The 25,753-nt window shown below is 40.9% G+C and overlaps 1 protein-coding gene across 2 annotated transcripts in view; it reads left to right on the top strand.

Annotated features, from left to right (window-relative positions):
- The window catches only part of negr1 (neuronal growth regulator 1), a 132,182-nt gene extending 108,865 nt beyond the window's left edge, over positions 1 to 23,317 (top strand). For both annotated transcript variants that reach the window (XM_035177134.2, XM_035177135.2), the window contains one exon: positions 20,174 to 23,317. In XM_035177134.2, coding sequence (XP_035033025.1) covers positions 20,174 to 20,271 — 98 coding nt within the window. In that variant the 3' untranslated portion in view covers positions 20,272 to 23,317. The remainder of the gene's footprint in view (positions 1 to 20,173) is intronic.
- The last annotated feature ends 2,436 nt before the right edge of the window (positions 23,318 to 25,753 follow it).

Below are 25,753 nucleotides of genomic sequence, written 5' to 3'. Positions count from 1 at the left end.
AAGAGTTGTAGTGGCCTAACGTCAAACATACCTAGAACATATCCACTATAAGCATGATCTTGATATGCACAATGTACAGTCATCCTGTTTCTAGTTCCACTCAGGGAGACACTGGATTCAGGGCAGTGCTGAAGTGCTAAGCCTCACCCAAGCTCCATGTTTTTCTATTATCTCTGTAAAAAGACCTGTATGACCTAGTCGTACTTAACAATAATAAAGCCACTGTATCAGATTACTATTAGAATAATAAATAATGAAGACTCCACTATAAAACATGAAATCTACTTACAGGTGATGTCTTCTGGAGTGTGCATAGTTGGCAGTTAACCAGCTTACTTCCTGTTTTAGCTCTGTGTTTATTGCAGTACCCAAACTGATCACTAGGGGTAAACAAAGGCACAAATGGACTTACTCATTAAACCAAATTATCTAAAGAAGAAACATGTAGAAATTGCAGGAGTCAAAGATTTTAAAATGTGTACTGATTATTAAAAAAACGTCATGTCATATTTACATTAGAATCATGCTCTTGGGGTTGTACAGCAGTAATTCAATATATCCTGACATTTCTCTAGTTTCTGCCTCTCATGTTCGCAGACATTTTGAACTTTCAAAAAGGGCTTCTTACCTCTCCTCCCTCCAATCTCAGCTACATAAACAGATTATTGTCCATATTCCATGGGCCTTCATACTTTTTCTCCTCATTTTCAGGGCTGCCTTTCACCTGTTTGTCAGTCTTTGATATAAATGTCCCCTTCCCCCTATCAGCAGATTATTCTCCTGACTCCACATCTCTCTAACCGAGTCTCTCTGTCTCTGCCTCTCCCGTTCCCACATGCACCGTTCTCCTCTCTACCTCTGATTATCTCTCGCTCTGTTCGCATCGCCTCAGGAGTGCGAGCCATTAAATTCAAACCTGGCCGTGCTGTCAGTCCCACGCGCGCACAGAAGAAACACAGCGGTGCGCCACAAAACCGTAATAACTGCCCTCAGAAGAACAAGAAAGCTACTTCACCGACTTTTTTCTCTTTTCCTCTTTCATGGATGTTTCTCAGTATTTGGGAGGGTAATATTGGCGGTGGGTATTAAAACTGAGACCTGTCAAAGCTTTCCCAGTTCTTAAAATTGCGCCAAAGAATCTTCTTTCTTTCTTGTGTTTATTCCCACCTCTCATTTGAGCTCTTGTTGCAGGCAGCGCTTTTATCCCTGTCGCTGTAACTTGCGCCTTTTTTCTCAGGCCCAAATATTCCGAGTTTGCAGATCACCAAATCTCACACATCTGCCGCTGCACCCAGACGATCAAAGCACATTATGTATTGTAGCTCCTTCAGGTCTCTGACATCCCTCCCCATTTTTGATGTTGTACTTACAACTGTTTTTCAAAACCTGCTCTCTTATGCGTGAATCAGAAGTTCTGCAAATAAGAAGAAAGAACCGAGAAAGGGAAGTCTTTGTTAAAGGGATAAGGAAAATGTTTTTTTTGTCAATTCAAATCTTACTCCAACTTTAATTGGCGCTCTTGCCACAGCAGTCAGGTTGATTAATAAGACAATTCGGTTGGAAGGATGAGTTTTGGTGGTCCCAACAGCAGACAGCGCGGTGCAGCTGCTGTGTGAGAGCTGGAGCAGAAAATGGATAGTCATTTCCTTTTATGGCCAGGAAAGGCTGCTGTAGAGATTCAGTCTTGGTCTATAATTGAGACACCAGGGTATATTTTTTTCAGGACAGACTCTAATGGTTAGTGCATTAAGGAGGATGATTGAAGTTAGCCACACACTTACAGTAGAGGCCGCGGTAAATCAGAAAAGATGGCTTTTTGGCCAATTTGTAGATTGCAGTGAGTTCACACTGTTCAGTGCTTTAGGTCCTCCCTCTCTCTCTCATCTCTGGTGAGAGCACTCCTCAGCAGAGTTAAATGGGTGTAATTTTGAGGTAAAAGAGAGAACACTTAGTAGTAGTAATGGAGAGAGGGCTTTGGACATGTTGTCATTGCCCTTGGAAATACCGTGAATGCACTCTTTGGGCCTCGCTCAGATGCAAGTAACCTCTGCTCGGCATCACACTCAGTTTTTGTATGCAGCTCATGACGGATGAGGAGCTGAGCTTAAATTGAGACATCCGATGGACTCTGCATATCCCCAGAGCTGCAGACTCAAGATGCGTAGTCCTGCTGTATCCAAATTAGCAGCACAACAGTTTGAATTTTTTACCAAAACTTAGCTGTCATTAATTTATTGTTAGCTTATTGTTGTTTTATAAAAGAACAACTAAAGCTGTTTTAGTTCATTTACAGCTATTGTGATATTTAACGTGTGCAGTTGTCATGGCTATGTGTTCTGCTATTGCAAATTTTGCAGCAAAGGTGTCGACATACATAGTCTCTCTCCTTAGTAAATACAGTTAAACCCTGCCTGTTTGAACATTGATCTTTTTTTCTTATAGTTGATCCTCTACCGGAGCTGTTCACAAGTTAGCCTGAGCTGAGCACATGCTCAAAGATATATTTCAGTTCTCTGCTTTGTGATAGAACATCTGCTGCAACTCAACAGTCCTACACGCCTCAAAACGTAGAAGCATAACAGAAATAAATGACAAACTAATGATTCATACTCAGAATGCTGGCCTGCATGTTTTTGTAGTTTGTCCCAACTGCTTAAGATTAATTTAGTCTTTGAAAGCTTTACTGCAGAGTTTTCAATAAGTGCAAGCTGCCGGCCAAAGAGCTGACTACTCAGTTAAGTCCAGCCAGGTACTTGATTATATACATTTAGGATTTGAATTGAATAGTTATGCCTCTGCATCAGAATGATGCGAGCATGACGATGTGAAATGTGCTACTCTGTCAGGATCAATTCTGCCCACTCACGGTCTATAAGAATAAAGGTGTGAGCATAGAGGGCACAGAGTCTGTGAGTATTCGAGCATGCGGCTCGGCTCTGATGGCAGAACACAGGAGTGTAGGCAAAGCAGGCAGAGAAGGTTGTGACACTGAAGGAATCCGCAGGGTAAATGATCTCAGAGTTCAATAGGTGAGTGTTTCCAATCAGACAAGGTGTCAGAGTCACCAGATTCAGTTTCGGGGGGGAATGTGCTGATAAAGCGGGAGGAAATAAGAGGTTTAATATTCAGGTGTACAGACGAGATAAGAAATCTTCAAACGACACAGGCAGAGATGTTGAAGCACGAGGTGAACTGTGATCCAACAGGGTCTTGGTGGAAGAACTGCTCCTCATCCACTGCAGCAGCTCGTAGTGTTGATTAGCTGATGGCCACGCCCACTCACTTTCGGTGTTTACAAATCTTTGCACAAAAAAGAAGTGGTGACAAAACACATTATTCCATTGATTGCACTTACAGGGGACTTTCTCATTAGTAAGGCTCCTTCAGAAAACACTGGTGGCAGCAAGTTGACAACACAGTAATGATCAAAAAGTCCAGTGACGGTGCTGCATTCTTTATATACACCACACAAACAATAATGAGCTTAATGAATGAATCAAATAAACTTTATCTACATTGTGCTTTTAACAGCAGGGCTTCCTCCTAATACACATTGCAAACACACTAAACCACTAAATGTCGTCAAAGTCATCAGGCCTCTGTCTTATTAGGAAAATTAGGATACACCTCAGCCTCACATTAATTTTACAGTATCTAAAATAGGATGTAATGAAACTTCACTGCTTTAACGTTTATGTTTTTTTTCCATATCATACATTTTAACCATGGTTTACATTTTCCTGCTATGTGTGACAACGTAAGTGTATTCATAGTTGCCTACTGCCAATAGGTGTTGAGAATATCGCTTCAGAAGAAAAGCGAGAGGAAAGATGGCTCCAGTGTAGTGGAAATCAACAGAGTCTGACAGGTTTCTTAAAGATGAAAAATGTCAGGCTGTTAAAACAATATATTATGTCTTGTTACCGCGAAGGTGTCAATAGTTAGATAAGAAACCATAATAAATAAGGTCTAATGGTTCTTAATTACAAAAGCTCTGATAAGTCAGGAACAGGTTTGAAATATTAATAGCTATTTACAAACTTTGTGGGCTAAAATGAGCAAGATTCTCCTTTATAATATTTCACTAGGCTGTTTCACAATCGGGTAGGCAGACTCATTCTAAAATACACTAATTAAGATCAGTATATATTATGGAACTGTGGCATTAGATTGTGCCAGAGGTGCTAAATTTAGGCTTTCAAGGCCAACATTTTTCTCTGGGCTAACATGTCCCTGGACCCTCCGAGCTGGCTACGCTTTCCTCGCTGGCTGGCTTCTTCATGTCATTGTGCAAATCCCTGTATTGTTTTACCAATCAGCAACTCCAGTGTGTGATTCTGCAGATGGACTGAGGTCATTGAACAAGATTTTGCATGAGAACAGCAGTTAGTTAGAATAATCTTGAAGTTTTATTTGTTAGTTAAAACGCTTCTGTATTCATATGTTGCTTTTCATTTCATTTGTCTTGTTTTTAGTTTTTCAGTGAAATTTTTTCATCATGGTTTTCACTAATGAAATTTACACCCCCTTATTATACTGTGACACACAACATTTATTTCACTGCTATTTCAGGCAAACTCACATTTTCAACTCAATCCTGTGCTCGTCACTTGTGACTCTGAGTTTCAACGTCGGGAAGTTTGTTGTGAGGTTTCATATAAATTCATATATGACGGCTGGCTGCCAGCAGATTACTGGTCTTTCATGTGATTGTGCCAGTGGGGGTTGAGTCAATGTTGCCAACTATCCTGATAATGCTTAAACCTCAGGAATTCTACCCACCCATGGCATGTCTTCTCCCCATGAATTTGAATCTCAGAGGGATGGGGTGCCTATATGTCCCTCCATGATAAGTGTTGGGAATTACACAGTAATTAGTTTGCCCATTCTCAACAAACCCTGACTGACACTGGCAGTGGAAGACGCCTGAGGAGTGAAGATACTGTTCCCACTGGCCCCAAAAGCAGCTAAACCCTTCCCTCCCAAATTTGCATCACGTTCCAGGATCTATTCTAGGATCGGTTTCCCTTGTATAAATCAAACCTGCAGACGTAATGATATGGAGATTCATTCAAGCCCCTGTTTTATTGTCTTAGTCTGTTGCTGACTCATTTTCTTCCCTTCTTAATTTTGCAACCACATCAGTTACACGTCAGAAATTAGTTTGAGTTTGAGCTGTTTTTCAGTTGTACAGTGAAGATCCATAGTATTCACATATACAGTAAATTAATAATATCTTAATAAATGATACTTGTTTGTTTTTAATGCAGGGAAAAAGCAAAAGCAGTAACAACCACATGTTCTATGAATATAATTGACTACTTGCTGTTTGGGCTATAAATGAAATGAGGGTAACATGACATTTAGATGAGAGAACATTATAATGGATAGGATAGACATTTTGTTCTACCCTTTAAACTGTGATCACGTTCCTTATGATATGTCTGGAATTGAAAATGTGTTTTTACCCTTTAAACATTTTCCAAATAATTAATTTTAATATACATTGATAGATTATTGTACCCATACTGGCCATCTGGGCTAAATATTAGATTAGATTTCACCATTAAACCACACAACACCAACTCTGCATTAATGCCCTCTGTTTATCATTGAAAAGCAGCATATAGATATCTAATAAATAGTGTACAGCTCACTATAATGTAGCTGTAGAAGATGTAAGGGTTTATTAATGTATTTAAGTTGTTTGTCCTCGGAGCAAACACATACTGGATGCTGTATAAACCTATAATGAATGACATTATAGTTAACCACTTGTAATAACATACAATATGTCATTATGGAATATGCTGGAATTGTTGTCAAACACTGTACATTAATAAACACATGTCGTTTAACTGCTTTAGAAGTAGAGTTGTATACCGCTTATGAATAAAAAACAGGGACCTATAAAATCATAATTATCACAATCATCGTAATCATAAAACCAAATGCAGTTGGGATTATTTATTATCTTTATAGAGCGCGCTACATATGAATATATTCAATAATGGATTGTATCTAAAAGAGTCGATTCAGCTTGATGATCTATTCACGTATTGGAGCAGAGTTCACTTTACATTACTTTTACAAAACTGCTTGTGGCTGTAACAGGTTTGTTTGAGGCTCACCAGACTTCTGTTGCTCTGTTCTTTGCTACGTCAATTAAACTTTAACTCCTACATCCACTACCTGCTTTAAAAATAACTGTCACTCATCAAAGATGTGTGTATCACCCACTGATTTGCATTTCAGCCTGTGCTTCGGCTGAAACAGATTTCCACCTCCTCCTAATCACAGCAGCCTAGAGACGAACAACACCAGTCTAACCGCATTTGATCTCCACTTTGTATGCACGATCATACCGGAGGAAATGCAATAGGGAGGGCTCACTACTGCTATTCAGGGTTTTCCAATCTTTGTCCACAGAGAGAGATTTCTAAACAAATCCTGTTGACTTCCTCCACTTGTTTCACCTTCAAAAACATTGTGTTATCGATCATGTGAATCCTTGTGTGTTGTCCTTATTTCACAGCAAAGAGTTTGGTCCGCCATCACCTCGAATCACACCCCAGACTCCTTCCCCTCATCTTTTCTTTAATTCCATCTTTGCTTCCTTTGTCAAGTTTGATGTCTTCGGTGTCGCCCCCTCCGCCCTCTCAGGGTGAACTCTGCTTGTTGGGGCAGTGCTGCAGCACAGTGTTGTTTTACTCTGGCAGACAATTATCTCAGAGAGGCATGGACAGTGGGAGCTGCTGTTCAAAACAACCCCCACCCTACCATAGGTCAGTCCATGCTGCCCACCTCCCACTAAATGGCGCTCACTCTTGTCTATACACAAACACACACTCATTTGTAGGTACCCTTTAAGCATTCCTCTCTTTTAATTTCCCTTGTATGCATGCTACTAAAACTGTGCACACACACACTCAGACACACACACAAATTCAATCACTGTCACAAGCCTAAGGAAAACACTCACAATCCGCCCAAAAACAGACGAGAGTATCTGCAATAAACCACCCTCTGGAAGCTGAGCATATGCACCGCCTTTCTCTCTGTTTACTGCGAGTCTTCAAAATCTTTTTATTGACAAACCACACCTTGAAGACCTTGGAGGTTTTTAAACGCAGTTAGAAAAGGTCATGACATTCAGAAATGGCATTCTCTTTGGGGAAATTGCTTGGATGTCTTGCCATTAAATAAGGTTAGTTCTATCGACTCGATTTCCGAGCTGTTTGGCATCCTCAAGAGCGCTAAAGAGTGGCCGGCTCTCTGAATACTACAGGCTCTCAGTGTAAGGTGGAGTGGTGTCACCATGTGTGATACACTTCTCTAGAGGCTAATAAAGAGTGCAAAAGAGACTCGCACACAGACACATGCAAATCCGCATATTGTATAAGCACTTACGTGCTGAGTACGCTCCCATTTGGGGGTGGTGGTGGTGTGTGTGTATGGATGGGTGCATTAGTGGTATTTGGCTGGGGGGTTGTTGCTGACAGTTAATGATACACTTTGTCATGTACGCACACACACACACACACACTTACATAGAGAGTGAGAGTGAGAGAGAAACAAACCCCCTGCACACACAAAAACACTTTTATGCATCCTGCACCGCTCACTGCTATCTCAGTTCTTTGCCTCCCTCCTCAGTTCCTCTCATGCAGCAGAGGAATTGAAATGCAAACGCTTAAGGGTAAAGCCTCGAAGGCCCCAAACAGAAACCATTAACCCTTTACTATTCCCCTGGCCGGGCAGCTGATGAGTTGTTCAAGGTTTTTGACAAGGATCCACCCTATTTACATTCGCTAATGACGAAGAAAGGTCAGTGAACACGCTGAGAGACGCCTTTGGCAAAATAATCTCGGGACTCAATATACCAAGGCTGCATTGGCCTCTGAAGTGATAAATGGCCCTTTTTGTCCCCCCCCACCTCCTGCTGAATTACTGTAATGTGTTTGAAACAATCAATGTGCTGAGCTACTCACAAGCCAGAGTTCTGTCACCATCGACACTGTTAATTAGCACCGAAGAATCCCAGGCGCTTTTGTCTGAGCACGTTTGAAAAGAGCGGATTAGACCCCTTTGCTTTACATTTGTTATTCCTAATGCCATCTAGCATGTGGAGATCTTAGTGATGGTGGGTGGCTCCCGGTGGGTCCCTCAGCCACAGATCTGCATCTCAACATTAAACAGCAAAAATGAGTGGAAAGAGGCCTGTGTGTCTCTCACCAGAACAGCGAGTCGTCCTAGTTCAGATCAGAATCTCAGGGATATTCCCTACTTCCGCGACTGTTCATTTTCATGGCATGTCTGCTGCTAGTGTGTCTTTTGCTTTGTTTGTTGATATTTGGCAGATTGATGTGGATTTTGAGATGACTGCTCAGGCTCCTCTTTGCTCCAAATCACACTGAACGTGTATGTGGTCTGAAACATGGTAGAGAGGAGATGGAGAGCCTAAGCATTGGTATTGGGGTTGATCTGGCCATATTTTGAAGTTTATGAAACTCTGATCCTTCCTTTATTGGTTTCTACTGTGTTTTGTCCATTGTGCAGCAATGTTTTACAGCAAAGCATTGTGTGTAAAAGTGAATTCACCAATCTGCAACAATGTGAGTGACTGTTCATCCTATGGACTTTAAACTTGGTGGGTGTATTGCTGGGGACCCAAAGGAAGGGCAGTTGGTTCATAATTTGGTGCAATGTGGACACAGAAAGCATTTAGTCTTCACAGACTTTGAATAAAGAAATCATCTGCTGGGCTCTGCAGCAGCAGGGCGGGTCGTCAGTGATCTGGAATACATGCCATTAGTACGGCAGGAATCAGAGCTGAACAACATTCAGAAAAGTAACTTCACATCTACATTAAAATGTAAAGAAATATAAAGCTTCACTAGAAAGCCACAGATTAGTTTATGGTATTACAGTTACTGATATATTACTCTTTTGTTTTGTTTTAAACCCATGTTTGTGAATGGAGTGAAATAAATATGTCACCTTCTGCCAAATAATCTTTAATTCTTATGATAGCAATACTTTAATCTTATATATATGAAAAAAGAAAAAAAAAACACACAGTAAAATACAATAAAGGATCACTATATAATGTGATAATATAATGTATTTATGTGTTTATTTGTTCAGTATGAATGAATGGATTTGGGGCTGTGGAAATTAGAAAGTATTTAGGGAAAGACTTACACAAATTTGCTTTTGGTCTTTTCATGGTTTTAACAATAACGATAATATAGAATATCACTGCCGTCTTTGATGTCTGGATGTTTTATTCAGATCAACAGAGAACTGAGATCCACAAACCTCTGATGACGCTCTGTGTGGCGCTCCACACAACTCCAGATTGACTAATTCTGTTTTCAGGGTGAAAAATTATTCAATTACTGTGTACATGTAGCTGAACGCTGTTGGACTGAAGCGAGACAGTTGTCATGAATCAGAGAGACTGCTTAGAATAGATGGTTATTTGTTACACGCTACACAAATGAAACTCATTGTGGGCTCAACAGTTCTGCAATTAAAAGTTCTTACTGAGGTTGATTTTGTCGTTGTTACAACACCATATGTGTGCTTTGTATTCAGAAGGTATATTTTAGCATGCTCTCTGTTTGTGTGTTGCCTGGATAGAATAACATTCTTCCTTGGAAATCGTGAGAAAGTAATTATTCCGTTAGTCTGGTTTCATTCTTGTCCTCACACATTATATTGGGCAAATAAATATTGATAGAGGAGCTCAGACTTTGGAGTCTAGGTCTTATTAACTAATAAAACAACCTTTATGAAATTTCCGGTGCAACTTCTTATCATTATTTTCCAGACAGATGGCAGTTTGTCTTTTATACGGCTGCTGTGTGACCCTTTACATTCCGCCATAATTGTCTTTAATGGTATCAATGCAATATAATTAAAGTGACATTTTCCGTACGCACATTGGCTGTCACAGGAGCAGTGAGTCAACTTCACGATGAAACATTATGTAAATGTGGACCATTGTCAGCTTCACAGGCAGGTGCTGTTTGTGTGTGTTTTTACCACATTGATATTTGCTGCTCAGGGGTCAATCCTCTGGCCCAATTTGTCGGTAAATGCAGACTCATTCCCTTCAGTTATTCCAGTCAATCAAGTTTGACCTCATGTCAAAAAAAACAGGAACACATAGGCAGAGACAGCCGTTCTCACAGACTTGGTATAGCTGCAGTCACCGAGCACAGTCCCACATCAGAAGGGGAAAAGCATGTGTCACCACCGTCAGGCCTGGTATTTATACAACCATGAGGTGCACAGTGATAGTGTCAGTGTTGCAGAGAGGATAAACCTGCGGAGGAAAGGCTAAAGTGGATTTGGACTAAAGGGGGGTGTATGTGGAGGAGCAGATATGAGTTAAGGGCTTTTTTTAGGATCTGACACGTTTTCGGCGTGAGGTGATATTGTCTGTCTTTTATTCATACAACCTACACATCCAGGAGTGTTCCACAGTTATTATCGTTGCATAGAGAGCACACAACTCAGCACTTCTTAACAGTCGTATAAAGCCTGGAAGGCGCTCGCAGCAAATTGGGTGTTCGTCACACTTAACTTTGAAATGCACCCACTGTTTTATTTGACAGGTTTGTTTTTTTCTGGGGTTTTTTCAGTGCGTCAAACTGACTTGACACGTCTATTTGTAAACTGTTTTGATTTTCTGAAGCATTTCAAAAGCAGCCAGACCAATACAGTTAAAATTAGCCACATTGAGAATAATGTTAACCAAATAGCTGCGCTGTGTTTTGTATAGCCATATTGATATTATGGAACAGTGTTTAAATACAAACCATATGATCGTTTATTCTACAAAATATATTGTTGTAAAATAAATTACTGAAACAGTAAGAAGACTGGTTTAAATCAGATCCACGTCGAAACACATTGATGCATCGGTGATAATCAATTTAAATCCAATAATATATCATATAAAGCTACATAAGACTCTTTTGATACTTTTAAGATATTGTTTCTGAAATTACCTCCTTTTAATTTAGAAATATTTTGAATTCAGGACTTTAACTACTAATATAGTGTGTGAATTCCCAACCCGATATAAGAGTGGGCTGGGTTTGGTCAAAGGTCTCTGTAAATGGGGTAAATTAGCAATAACCATGTGTGTCAGTGACAGGGTAACACAAAGCCACTGCAGCTTAGTTTAACAGCAGTGGGTTCGAGTCGGGCACGGACACAAAGAACAGTATAGCTGTCGGGCTTGATTCATTTTCTCCCAAGCTCGGATGGGTACGGACAGAAAAATGCGGCCCAAGCCCCTCTATGCGAAGACTTTACATTTTACATTGTGGTATCGCAACTGTTATCTCATTAAAGTTAAGAATAAGAAGAACAAGAAGAGGAAATAAATGCTTTTCATGTTAACATACAGAACCACTGCCTTATCATACACACTGTAAATTGTAACTATCTGTGTTGAATGTAGACTGTAAACAGAAGGCCTACTCATCCGTATCCCAGTACGTAAGTTAGCTGTATTCTTCATGTTCTGAGCTTCCTGTCTGCAGCAAACCCACAGAAACATCATACAAAAAGCATTAATGTGACACACATCACATATATTTCGGCCTTAAAGACACTCCCCAGATTAACTGCAACTGATTTTATTTTTAGAAGATTAAGAAAGGGTTTATTACACAATTAGTTTTCAAGTTTCAGTCTAAAAGGCAGGGCAATTTTATTAAAAAAGGGAATCCTTTCATTTCCAGAATGAAATGTCTCAAAGCTACATGTGTCAGGAGGGTTTTATAAGTAGCATCAGCGCACTATATTGTTTGTTTCACTGTCAACGAAGCTAGAATAGGCAATATGGTTGGAGATGGTGGGAGGGTGTGCATGTGTATATCCAGCTCTGAGACCTTGAACTGTTAAAGCCGCCTAACAGAATCCCCAGTGTGTGAATTAGAAAGGTAGGTATTCGCACATTCCCACACACACAGACACACACTCGCACAAAGACCAGACTGAGTTTGGCATTGTGTGTCTGCACTGCCTCAAAGTGCTGTATAAAATACCCTTCTGAATCAATGGTGCTGACTTCAGGAGACTATAGCTTTTATCTGAACCTCCCGCAGGCAGTCAGCAACAAGGTGGGGAGTAGAGACTAGAGAGCATTCACTGCCTCAGGTTCTGTCTTGGCATAATAAAGGAATATTTCATGTGTGACACTCACAGCCTATGGGCGTACACTATCTAAAGCAGACTTTAAGCTAGAAATAATTAACGTAAACATATGGCGTGTGCCTCAATTGAATTGTGCCTCTCCTCCACGCAGCCTCGAGTCTTTACGGCACCCCGGCTAGAAATAATCCACTGCACATGCTAATCACTTGGCAATCGATTTGGCCCTTTTTGGTCCAACAATTTCTGTAAACCCCTGAATTGATCTGAGAGAAATCAATTAACAGCTCAGGGTAGGTAAATATGAACGAAAAATATGGATCGGTCTGCATACAGTATGACCATCTGAGCAAATTCTGACTGCAGTCTGCGTGCTTGTTCAGGGATGCGAGGTGCAAGCAAATTCCAGTCAGGTTCGACTAGCCCCAGGTGAACTGTGATAACCAGGCAGTCTGCAGTGATAAAGTTATCTCATATCCATCAAGAAGAAAATGCACTTAACCCTCAACATTCAGCCCTGCTGTGTTATCTGCACTATAATGGAAATTGATAAAAAGAGAGCTGTCTTATCATAATCCCAAATACATAACAGTGGGATATTGCTATTTTAGGATGCTCCAGGCAAAGAAAGAGGGAGGAATGTAGAGGGCAGTAAGAGAAGGTTGCCTCTTGGTAGAAGATCCGATGTTATCTGGTTGTATTGATGGAGCAGCTCCAGCAGATGCAGGAGGCGTCATTTTGTCGTGAGACATTCCTCATAACTGGCCGAATTGTCACTGTCATCACAGGGCGCGGAGCTAAGCAGTGGCTGACTCAGTGAATTCTGGGCCTTGAGGAGGACTTGCACAGAAATAACACCCTGATAAGCATTAAAATGTGAGGGGGAGACCGGGGGGGAGGCAGCTGATTATTAAAGTGAGAGACCCAAATATGTGGGTGTGAGGGACCCAAATATGTGAAGGAGATTATTATAGACACAGTGAAAGGAAGCGAGAGGGAGAGAAAGGAAAAGGGAGGCTGCATGAACTTGCAACATGCTGACGCCATTTGTTTGTGTCCCTGTGCATTTTATTAAGCCTCTATCATTAAACAGATTGAGCAGGAGCAGCCAAAGTCATGGAGTAATTAGGCCTGTGATTAAAAATACCGGCTTAAAGTATCAATCCAAATATTTTTGGGGGATCCAGAACATGCTGATGTGGATTTACCCTCTAGAATTTGGGGGGAAAATAAACCTACAAGGCAAAATTCATAAAACTTTTTTTTGGAATGGAGATTTATCCATCATGCTTGCATATAGACTACATCATTTCCATGCTCACTGCCTTCCTGTATAAAGCACGTCCTTGAATTGAGAGGTTCAATAAACATTCCTGTAGGTCACTCTGAATTTTGGATTCCCTTAAATGCCAGACCCATAACTTGACTCTTCAGGTCTATAATAAAAGGTGTACACATATACTTTCTATTTAAGAGTGAGAGAAAAAGTGAGGCTCTCAGAGAGGGAAGTCGATCAATAATGAAGAGGATACGTATCTCAATGAAAAATGCCGGAAATGTCTCGTCCGTCTGGATTCCTTTTTTCCAGCTCACACTGTGCTGAGGGCTCTCTTATATGGCCAGATACCCCACGGAGGCGTTGATTAAGTCAAGCTGAAGGCAAAAGCCTGCCTGAAATCAAGAGCCCCCAGCTCACTCAGTAAGCTATCAGGTAACCCATCTCCCTCGCTCATTCAGTCTCCAGTCAGATACCGATGCTGAGAGGCGCTATTAGAGCCCGGGCTGCAGCCCTAAAGAGCATTCTGCTGGGTGTTGATAACCGGCAGGTACCAGGATGTGGAAAGAGGGAGGGAATGAGTGAAGTGGAAAAGGAGTGAGGATACGGCAGTACTGGGAGGCGGAGGAGGGTAAACGATCTCTGAAGGCCATCCTATTAATGGAGCCTTTTCATTAGTAGCACTAATGCAAATGATTGGTGGAGCTAATGAGCTCGAAGGTTCACGTGAACGTGGGCTCGGCGGAGCAGCAGTGTGTGATGATCACAGCGGGAGACAAAAGGTGATGAGCTTTTGAACATCATATCTGGTCGTGATGAACATTTCTTGTACAAGAGCAGGAGAGATGAAGAGAGAAATGGATGAATGAGCTGATGGGATGACGAGTCAATTGTGCACCAACTCAATATGGCGTGGCCGCCACAGGCAAGAGGGTGCAAGATGAATGTTGGAGGGGACGGATGTATTTCATTGTCAGTGGACTGAAGTGAGGTAAAGCATGGAAAATGTCTCGATTACCTTCCACAAAGTGCTTGCCCACTCCCAGTACGTAAGCACTTTAGAAGATGATGAAGCACAGCTCATTCTGCGAAGGCTCAGCAACCGCTCATCAGATGCTATGAGCGTCGAATGATATTCCATTTATACTCTTTACCGAACTACAGCAAACCCTGCATTTCGTTTTCGCTTTAGTGTGTTAAAGACACCCCCGGTGGCTTCTGTGAACCTTGCATGTAGAGGGATTTAGCTCGACTTACAGCGTGGTGTGTGCAGGATCAGTTTGGCTCTGGAGTGTCTCATGTGGGCTCTCTCAGGGGACCTGGTGGGGCGAGGACCAGAGGCCACTGATTGATGGTCAAGGACACTGAACCCCTCCCCCAACCTTGTTGCTCAGAGGAGCCCATCTCTGAAGCCGTGTCCTCAGGAGGATTTGGATGCTGCCTGGCTTTATGCCGTCTCTGCTCCACTTGTGACAACCTGCGTTGAGGAAACAACCATTTTGTGGAATGAATCATCCAATAAACGACAAATGAATGAATAGGAGATGTAATAACATTTATTTTTCTACTCATCTGGCCTCTAGCATTTTCACATGTGTATTTCAGAGCATGTACGAAACAGAAGAGTAGGACTTCTGAATGGATGTTTTCACAAACCTCAATGTGTGCTATGGTTAAATCGATGAAAGACGAGGAGGAAAGATACTCATGCTATTCCTTGATGAATGATGATTTTCCAGTGAATTACAGAGCAGTGCAAAATACTCGGGATGCTGCTCAACAGAAACCCTGCATCCAGCGTCTCTGTTGCATATTTCAGAATGATTCATTATCTGTGTCAACAGTGACTGAGGTTCAGGGCCTTAGCATTTGTTGTGCATATGATATGTGGGTGACAAAAGTGCTGTCGATGGAGATTTGGGAGGGATAAAGGAGGAGGGAGGAAGCACGAGAGAAAGAGAGAGATTGGCTCGTACTCCCAGCACACTATTTAAAGCTGATGGCTCCAATCCAGAATCAGGAGAGAGAACCAGGGATTGTTATTTTCATATAACTCTGACGAGTGCTGGGGAGGTTTTTACTTTTTTTCATTTCAATTCTGTTGTAAAACAGTAATTGAAGTGTATCGCTTTCATCTCCACTTATCTCCTCTGCTCGTCTCCCTTTGGAGCGCTGCTTGTCTTCCCACCGTTTCTGCATCTTGACACTGTTGGTTTGTCTATGATATATTGTCTGGGATTCCGTTACTTCATTGTAGCTCGCCGCTGATGTGCATCGCAATTAAATTCAAACCCCAAAGAGGAAGAGCTCAGTTAACCCCCCCCCACCACCACCACCACCACCACCACCACCACCACCACCTCTCTCTCCTGTCCATGGCTGCTGCAGCCTCACACTCGCACCCCTTTCAATCACTGTCTTTTTTCCCCCATCTCTTTTCCTTTGATTACCCCCTCTTCTCCCCTGTATCTGTCTTTTTGTGCTGGCGTTCTCTCCGTCTCTGTCTCTTTCCCCATTCTACTCCCTTCATGTTAATAAGCAGAATAATGGTGTTGCGGGCTGTTCCTGTTTGGGGAGTTAATTAAAATGGCAAAGTTACAACCCACGCAGTCAAAACAATGGAGACCCCTGTTTTCTGCAGTTACATGGGGAGACATTAAACCAGTCCAGATTCTAGGAGGCAGGAACCCAGTAACACTGACTGCCCCCAAACTTGTCTTCACACTTCCCTTCCTTAAGTTTTGCTACACGATTAATCTCTCTGCTAATTTTCGAAATCTAGGTCCGTCTCCCTGTATGTGGAACGCATATCTCGAGAATCGTCGTCCGTATCGGCTTAGCATGCGAATATGTGTCAAATGTGCTGCTTTTGGAACAGGTAACATTTAACATAGACGGGTTACCAGTGCTCTGCAGCAGCAGTGGCAGGGAATCATCAACACAAGTGTCAATGTCGATCACTACAACAGTGCTGACGTGTTAATGACAATGGCAACAACAAACGATTCTCCGGTTCGGGGGTTCTGAATACTGAGTCAAGCTTTACTGAACTTTGAGCAAACAGGGGAGCAGCTCTTTGTGCAGGCGCAGCTTCAGGTTCCATGTGGACTGAGTCCTGCCGCAGGTTCGTACTTGCTGCGGCTCAATGTCACTTTTACAGTTTCAGAACGAAAGCTGCAACCAGCAAAACCACAGATCAAGCAAACAGGCAGGTTTAGATTGGGCACTGCACTAGTTGTATTTAAATCGTGATCTAGATCTCAACTCCCACCAATTCGCAAATCTCATTTCTAATTGTTAACGATTCTGCTACATCAAAACAAGCGCTCCTACTTTCTCCCTCAACCAATGGCAACCCAACGTGAGGCAGAGTAGCAGAAAACAGTGAGTGAGAGAAAAGCTGAGAAAGGTTTGTGTTTTCAATAACAGATCAGGCACAATCATTATTTTGTCATGTCTCCTTTTGCAGGTCATTGAATGCAATAAACATATATATTGAAAAACAAAATATGAAAGAGAATCGTGATCCAATTTCTAAGCAAAAAATCCAGATTATCATTTCTTCCAGAATCCTGCTGCCCTCTCCTGCAGTACTGAGGTATTCACGTTATTCATATCAGAGATCCAGAGATTACCTTGTGATCTCACTTAACTGCTGCATGGAAAGCAGTTGTGTGCAAGATATTTATATGGTTATTACAGCACTTACTGAGCCAGAATCTACACTAACAATGACCAGATGAGAAACTGAAGATGGGGAAATAGTGACATCTGCCTATTCCCCATCTGCCACCACATCACACACACACACACATACACACACCCACACAAACACAAACACACATACGCACACAAACCCCAAATGATTTTTGCTAGCGTGGCTAGCACAATGCAGCTCACTCAGGCTTCGGCAACAGTGGGGCCGGCGGAGCAGGACAGGAGCTGTTGCCATGGTTACATTTCTCGGCTCGCTCTCACAGCCCAGGAAAACTGTGTCATTATCCTGTACTTTGGATTGGAGAAGAGAGAGAGAGCGAGAGCGAGAGAGAAAGAGAGCGGGGGATACAAAGAGAGAGAGAATGAGGCAGAAAGGGGAGACAAAGATAGAAAGGCAAGGGGAAATAAGGGGAGGGGGCTGCAGTTCACACAGGCCAACCATGCATCTAACACACACATCATCAAAATTTGCACCCATTTGTGCTCCTCTATTCACCATCTTTTCCTTTTTTTTCCCGCTGCTTTTTATTCTGTCGGCGGAGCTATAGTTTTCACTCTAATAGGTAAACAACTTTAATCCTGACAAATAATGCTTGGAAATATCAGGTAAAAGCTGTGTTGTGTCAGGTGATAATGGGATATGTCTGTTTTTTCCGCTCTCTCTCGGGCATCTCCTGTGAAAATTGTCCCCAACAAGCTATCATGTTGGAAAAAAAGGAAAAAAGGATCAGTCTGTGCATCATTGTATTTATTTTAACACACCGACAGCCACGTGCCACGCTAATGATAACCAGCGAAGGGCTCTTATTGAATACATACATGGCCCACAATAACCACGGCACTGATCGGATCCTCCTCTAACAAATCTGTGAATCGTTTCCAACCTGAAATATACACAAAGAATGTTCATGATTTTTGTCTGAGTGCAGAACGGCTGTGCAGTTATGTTGTTGCTTTGCTCGGCATGTTTCTGCAACGTGAGGTCCACATCAGAGGAGTTACATTGTGAACTAATTACATGGCCGTGTAAATAGAGGCACCCTGCTGATATGGGCTGTGCACCACATGATTTCCCCTGGTGGAGCAGAGCCTGTTTGCTTGCTGTGCTGTGCTGTGCTGTGCTGTGCTGTGTGTGTGTGTGTGTGTGTGTGTGTGTGTGTGTGTGTGTGTGTGTGTGTGTGTGTGTGTGTGTGTGTGTGTGTGTGTAGGCATGCAAGTGACCTGTACATGCAGGTATGTGTGTGTGTTGATGGAGAGCATGATTGCTGTGCTTTATTGAGCTACAAGCTAAAAAGAGTGTCCGTTTTGAGGAGTGAAAGTGACCCCCCGCCAAATGAAAGGCTGCCCCCTCGCCAACCAGCTCTCCAGAGAGCCTTGCTTATATTGCTGGGTCTGCTGGTCAGAGAAACACAGCCAGAACACAGCCACCCTCCATAAACGATGTGACGAAAGCCCCTTGTGTATTTGAGTATTTTTGATATCAAACTAGAAAAAGATAAGATGGAGTAAAAGTCAATATCATGGACTTTATTTAAGTATATCCATTTCATGAAATTATAAATAATTGTACTTTTTATTCTACTTTATGCGACAGTTGTAGTTTCCTACCATAGTTATTTCTCACATTATACGTCCTGCACACCCACTCAGGTGTTTCCTGGTCCTCAACCTGATTAGACCCAGAGTCCCAGTGGAGATAATGTTCAAATTACACAATGTCGCCAATCTATGGAACAATAAGAATAATAATGGAAAAATAATGAAAGGGTAAATTGTTCTGCTGAACGTGCGCCAACACTAACAGGAGAGTGAGAGAGCCGTCACTCAAGTCCAGATTTTACACTTTTCAAATCAATTCTGAGAAAAGATCTGATGGAGGCAACAGAAGTGAAAAACCTGTGTCAGTAGACTTTAAAATTCTACATTAAAAGAACATTATGATAAGCTCATAAAAGACACTTCATTATTAAGATTAAACTGGTGGTTCACGACCTTCTTGACTCATAACCCTTTTCAATAAAGCCCTGACTTTGAGTCGTCAGCAGTTTCCCCACTTTAAACTTTGCTCATGGTTTCTATAAAATTATTCTTTCAGCCCCAAGAGGTGAATATATCACTAAAACTACAAAGAATAGAGATTACCTCTAAAAAATGAGAATGCAGGTTTATGTAGCAGACCTGCCCCATTAGAGGAAAAGTTTACTTCAAAATAAATGTAGCTTATTAGTTTTCTTGTTGAAAAGTTGACACCACTTGTCTGCCTTCTCGCTATAAAGCTACAAACTGCCACCAGCAGCTGGCTAACTAACTAACAAGCCTTTATAAATCTCCCAGCACCTTTTAAAGAAAGCAAATACATTGTATCTCCATTGTTTTAATGTTTAAATCTCAATCAAATTCACTGCTGTGGTATTTATTCTTCATCTAAGTCTAAATTATAATATTTTCCAAAATTCGGTCTGGTGATTTATCTTGTGATTCATTTCAGTGGGACGGAACCGTAGGTTGGGAGCCACTGACCTCAAGTGCCTCACTGTATATTGAGTGGTTATAATGATCTACGTCAACTGGCTGCAACAATACATTTTTAGGCTACGTTTGCATTGATGCAACAGTATTAAAAGTCTTAAAATGTCATATATAAGTGTCACTTTCTTCAGATTCCGTACATTCATTTATATATATTGATACATCAAGTATTTGTTTAATATTTGTAAATGTAGGATTTTAAATGCAGGACTCTAACATGATTGTATAGTTCTGTTTATTTTAAGTGAGGCTCTGAGTACTTTTCCCGCCTCAGTTTAGATTATACAGTAGCGGCAGTGTTGTGAAGTATCTCTGTCAAAAGGGCTACAGCTGTGGGTTCGGCTCAAATCAGCCACAGTTGTGCAGTAATTGCAGTTTTTACCGTCTCGTTCAGAAGCACCATGCAGGTTTGCAAAACGTGTCGCAGTGAAAATGCAATCACAACTAATCAGAGCTTCTTTTGTTTCCTGCCCACAGCGCCCAACACCGCACCCTACGGGACAGGAAGTGCACACATCCCGCTGGCCTGCCGATACCTGGTCCTGGCGCTCTCCTCCTTCATCAGCGTGTACTAGGCCAGCGCGGACACAATGACTGTCGAGAGCATTTATCAATCCTTTTTGACATTGCTGATGGCTGGAATCCAATCTGGTACAGTTTCTTGAAAAGCAGTGAGGGGGGAAATAATCAGCGTTTCTTTGTGTGGGGATTTTTGTTTGGGTGAATTTTCTGTTATGTAAATACTATGATGTTTTTTTTATTATTATTATTATTATTATGATCATTTTCTCTCCTGTTTCTTATTTTCTTTTCTGATTGATCGACCACCTTGTGAATCAGTGCTCACCCCCACCCTCCAACCCCCACTCCACCTCCAATCATATCAAAAAATCCCCCAAACCTCCCAAATGAGATACTGTCATGCCTCTTTCTCTGGGAGGCGATGGCGCAAAAATTGACATTTCCAGTTTTTTGTACATGGCTAAAAAGAAGCAATTGTGCCAGTACGCAGAATTACCATACCAATGTTGTATTGAATGTATTATGGGTTGTTGAATAAAGGAAAGACATTTAGATTCCTAACAATAAAAATTCTGATTATGGAGTGTGCTTAAAAAATACAGAAAAAAAACCGAAAGAAAAAAAAAGAAAAAAGGCAGCGCTTTGTCAGGACCTGTATTGTCATGATTACTCAATAGATGGATGAACAGTGTTGAAGGTGTGCTTTGTTGTATTCTGAAATGGGTCCTTCAGTTACTATGCCTGCCTAACGATCGATCAGGCAGCTGTTCAAGTAGCAAAGTATCCTGTATTGTATCTTTATATTTTAATATAGTGTAGGCTTTTGTTTTGAAGTGGGACCAGCTTTTCTCATTCGACCAAGAACGGTAACACGGTTTCACGACTCTGTACAGTGTAAAGGGAGGAACATCGCTGCCCTATGTTTACATTTTTTCTTGAAAATATAAATACTGCAGTATATTCTCCATACTTATGTTTCAGTGAGTCCACATTCGTGAATGTCAGAACTAACCGTTGCAGTTGAGAAGAAAAAGTAGAGCCTGAGTTCACCGAATTCAACCTTTTTATTTTCTCAAAGACCTAGTTCTCTGAAACGAGCCACCACCAGTAGGCATCGGTTCGCTGCGTGCCTACTGGTCATCTTCCAGCTGAAAACCCACAGCTACACATTGTGCGTCGCTTTAGGTTTTTGGCTTCAACTTTTGGCATGATACTTAGATAACTGAAAGTAGCATTCTGCCGCACAGTATTTTATTCCTCTCTCATACTTTGCAGATAATTCACTACTTAAATATATTACAATCTGTGGTACAGTAAATATATATCCTTCATTTTACCATTCAACAAATAACTGAAATCCAGAGAGCCAAAGCCCGCATTCCAAGTAAAGTACGATTTCTGGTAAATACACCAACATATGTAATTAAAATCATGATCTACACAAAAGTGAAACCCACTCCGACGCCTATCCAAGTCCTTCTCGTGTTAATTATGGGCAGCAGGACACAAATAAAGATCATGAACATGCTCATCACTACTAACATGGCCCAAGGTGCTAACACCTGCTCCAAAATGACTTCAACGCCAACAGACGAGCGGTCCGCAGAGCCGGTGAGCGTCCACAGGAGTTCAGAACAAATTAAACCATGAGGTCGTTTAATAGAAGAAACTGTGGCTATGTGTGCACTCATGTTAAATCTAATCGAAAAAACAGTGTTATTGCGAGGGTTTACTTTCTGACGACACCGTCAGTGGCCATCTTCAAGTATCTTCAATCCATGGTGTAAAGAGACACTGTACTGTAATGCCTTAATAGAACCATAGACATGAAATGAACCTCATTCAGAAGGACACCTCCAGATGCGCTCGATGAAATACAACTCGCTTGTTTGATACACTCCTGATGATTGAATGTTCATTTGCCATTCAAATTAGGTATTACATCCACTGAAACTAATCTCTCAACCTATGGCTCTCGCAGGTATTTTTAATAAGCCAGTTGCATCTAATAAAAATGCAGTATTCGTCCAACAGGTTAACACGTTTGCAAGTCTTGTTTGGATTGTGTTATATTTTGCCCCCCGATCAAGGGACTAACAGTATGTAACTGCAAACCTATAGAGAAATAGCCATCGCAGTGAAAAGACTTAAAGCACAAACACTGTTATTACTTTTATGTTTTGTGGTGCTTTGTTTTGAGGTCTGCTAAACATTTTTGTTTTCTTTCATTGTTTGTACTGAAATTGTTATCCGCTTGTTTTAAAACTTATAAAAATACTGCACCATATGATCTTGTTTAAATGTTAAGGTATAATGAAAATGGGTCAGAAATATATTTATTCTCTTCCTTTATGAAATCAATGTATAAAAGACACATTTGAAACATGTAAAACTGAATATGTGACATTTATTTGAATGAGGCTCAGTATGGCATAGTTTATAATGTCGTCGGGTTCATTTAGATGCCATAACTGCTGTTGATTTTTTTGTCGGAGTACATTAAAAAGAACAATGTTTGCAATCAAATTACCTACTTTTTGAAAGAGAGAGGGTGTGAACAATATAACAGTATTATAGAACAGAATCAATGTGTGTATATTTGGAGAAAATAGGAGACCTTTTGATCTTTAGAGCCAGTGTGTAGTCATAGTTTTCACACACTCGCGTGTTTGACGATGTGCAGAGAGTATGATTGTGCTGCATGTCAAAGTTAACCTGTGTTTTTGAGGTGGCCATTTTACAGATATTCATAGATTTCCTTTTGAATGGAACCAGTTTTTTTTCCAAAAGGCTTCTTTTTTTTTGGGGTTCTGGTCTCAAAATACATACCTCTTACAGATCACCAGGCCATGTTTGTTTGTGACTTATTTGAAACAACTTTGGTGATTAACTAAAACTACTATTCAGAGTCATGATGATTATTGTGGCACATTGGTGACAGTCTGGAGTTATATTGGTTGCTTGTCTAAGCGGTTAAGACCATGCTAGTATTCCATATGAAATGTAATGGATGTTGATTATTTTGAATAATGGTTTTAACGAGTCCCTTTTATCGAATCACTGTTATTTGTAATAAAAGTCTTCATGTTACAATATAAACTCATATCTGAGTTAATAAACTTTCAAAGGGGTTTGTCATCATCACTGCTGGAGGGTTTGAGACCCGAGACATCAAAGTCCTCTTTAAGACATAAAGTGTTCCCAACAGGTTTCTCATTTTTAGACTTGACGATTTTATCATCGTGTATTCCATGAGTTAGCTTGACTAAGAATGTTTGCTGTTAACTACAGTGTTATATAAGTATCGTATAAGCTGGTGTCTGTACGCTCGGCCAAAGGTGGTTTGTTGGAGAAGAAAAAATCATCTCTACTATTTAGATTATCTGTTGGTCAATAAACAATCATATGATATCTGGCTGCTCAGATCAAGATTCAGCCCCATGTAGAATCCCTCAGTTACACTGTTACGGACATAACCAATGAATATTTTAATCACACAGAACAGAATCTTTGAGAATTCATCAGTTTCGAAGTTTTCCGATATCGTCTGTATCTGTTTACTATTTACAATCAGCTGAAGCTAACAGACGGTAAATAACAGTCTGAATCTCTCAGTTGTACCTTTAAAAACATCTTAATCTCCTTGAGCAGGGGATCTTTGGTCCATCAGGCCTGAGCCGCAGCTTATCTGTGCATTTGTAACATTGACGTTATAATAGCTAACACTAATACTGTTTACGATCAACTAAATCCAGCATAGTCCTGCACATCACACGTTCATGTTTTAATCACATAAGTAAGGATCTTTGGAACATTAGCTAACAGCTACAATAGTAAGATTACGTTATTAACCTAATCGTAATGTTAGCTAGGGTTACAATAGCTATTGTTAGCCAACATTACAACAGCTACCATAGTAGTATTAACCGCAGTATTAGCATAATTGTAACATTAGTGAGCAATAAAATAGCAACAGTAACATGCTAATAGAAACATAAGCTAGCATTACGAATGTTAACTTCAGCTAACGTTATAAAAGTCACAATCGGTTACGTTGAGAAAGGACTGATGGACGATTGCTGCCTTCAAATGTTTCGTGTTTACTGTTTTCTCATGAGAGGAATATAAACATCACCAAGTCATTATCAGAAATGGCCGAGGTCACAGAAGTTAATGGATGGTAAGTTCATATATATTTAGAAGTTTTAAACTATCTTTTGCATTAGACATTTTTAGGTGTTAAGCTCATGACCTTTTAATATTGTAGAGAATTAACCCAACAGCTCAGGGTGGGCGTCCATATCCTGTCTCCACCGTTAGACCAGAGAGGAGAGAGAAGAGAGAGCTGATGTGTAAATTGTATTTAAGCTCAGTCAGACCGGTTGTTATGATGACACTAATAATAGTGATACTAAGAATTATATTGAAGTAATGACATAATAATAACAGCAGCAGGGATATGGAAGTTTGTTGTGCTCAGTAAGGTTTCTGTCTTTTTCAAGACTTTACAATGTGTTGCATTGGTTAATGTTTGAGCAACATTTTAAATCCAGTTTTCTTATTATTATTCTGCGTTTAACAACACATGCAGTCGTCAACTCTAAAAGCCAGAGGAGAAATCCAGAGTATTTCATGTATGAATAATCAATCTAAAAGGCAACATCCTGTAAAATGTTGGAATTCTCAACTGATCATTTGATCTGAAGCCCCAATATTTAACGTGGTGCAGGTGTCGGAACATTAAAATAAAGAAATGCAATTTACCTTTAGTGAATTGATCTGTATTTCTTAAAAATAGAAACTAATTATCAAGTTCTTAGAAGTTAAAATCAACTTGATAAAAAGATGTATCAGGGCAAGTTAAAGCCTCAATTTAAACTGTAATCGTCAAAACTTACATGTCTAAAATAATTAGCAGTATCACTTTGCATATATTTATATCATGTCTGAGTCAGCAGGTGCACAGCTTCCCTTGAAAAGAACTACTCTGCTCATTCACCTCCCGTCTAAACACTGCTGGGATTACCCTGCAGGTTGTGGGACGTGACGGACATACTGGTGTGTTTGTACAGACTAGCTTGAGTTATTGAGTCGTCTTAATTGTGCCGTATCATGAATATTTGATCCCCCTCCCCTCTGCCCTCAAACACTGTAAATCCCCCGCAGCACAGATGGCCAGATGCCACAGTACATAGGATTAATCACCGTTTGCTCTGCATCGTCATCATTGACTGGAGTGTGTCGCTCACTTTACTTGATCTGGAGATACTTACAAACCACTGCTCTTTCCGTCCCATGATGCATCTGGGGTAGATTATACACTTTACCCCAGCAGCATGGGGCCTTTGAGTATCCTTTGGCCTCAATACAATCTTGACTAAAACATTGACGGTTGTGTGTGCGTGCGTGTGTGTGTGTGTGTGTGTGTGTGTGTGTGTGTGTGTGTGTGCATGCGTGTGTGTGAGCGCATGTGTGTGACCGACCTCATAAAAGTTAATGTTGATGTACAAGCTGGAAAGAGGCCACACAGCACCT

Source organism: Hippoglossus stenolepis, chromosome 14, assembly GCF_022539355.2.
Source record: "Hippoglossus stenolepis isolate QCI-W04-F060 chromosome 14, HSTE1.2, whole genome shotgun sequence".
Lineage (NCBI taxonomy): Eukaryota > Metazoa > Chordata > Actinopteri > Pleuronectiformes > Pleuronectidae > Hippoglossus > Hippoglossus stenolepis.
Note: the sequence above shows the minus strand (reverse complement) of the source record. Positions and strands in the feature narration are given on the sequence as shown.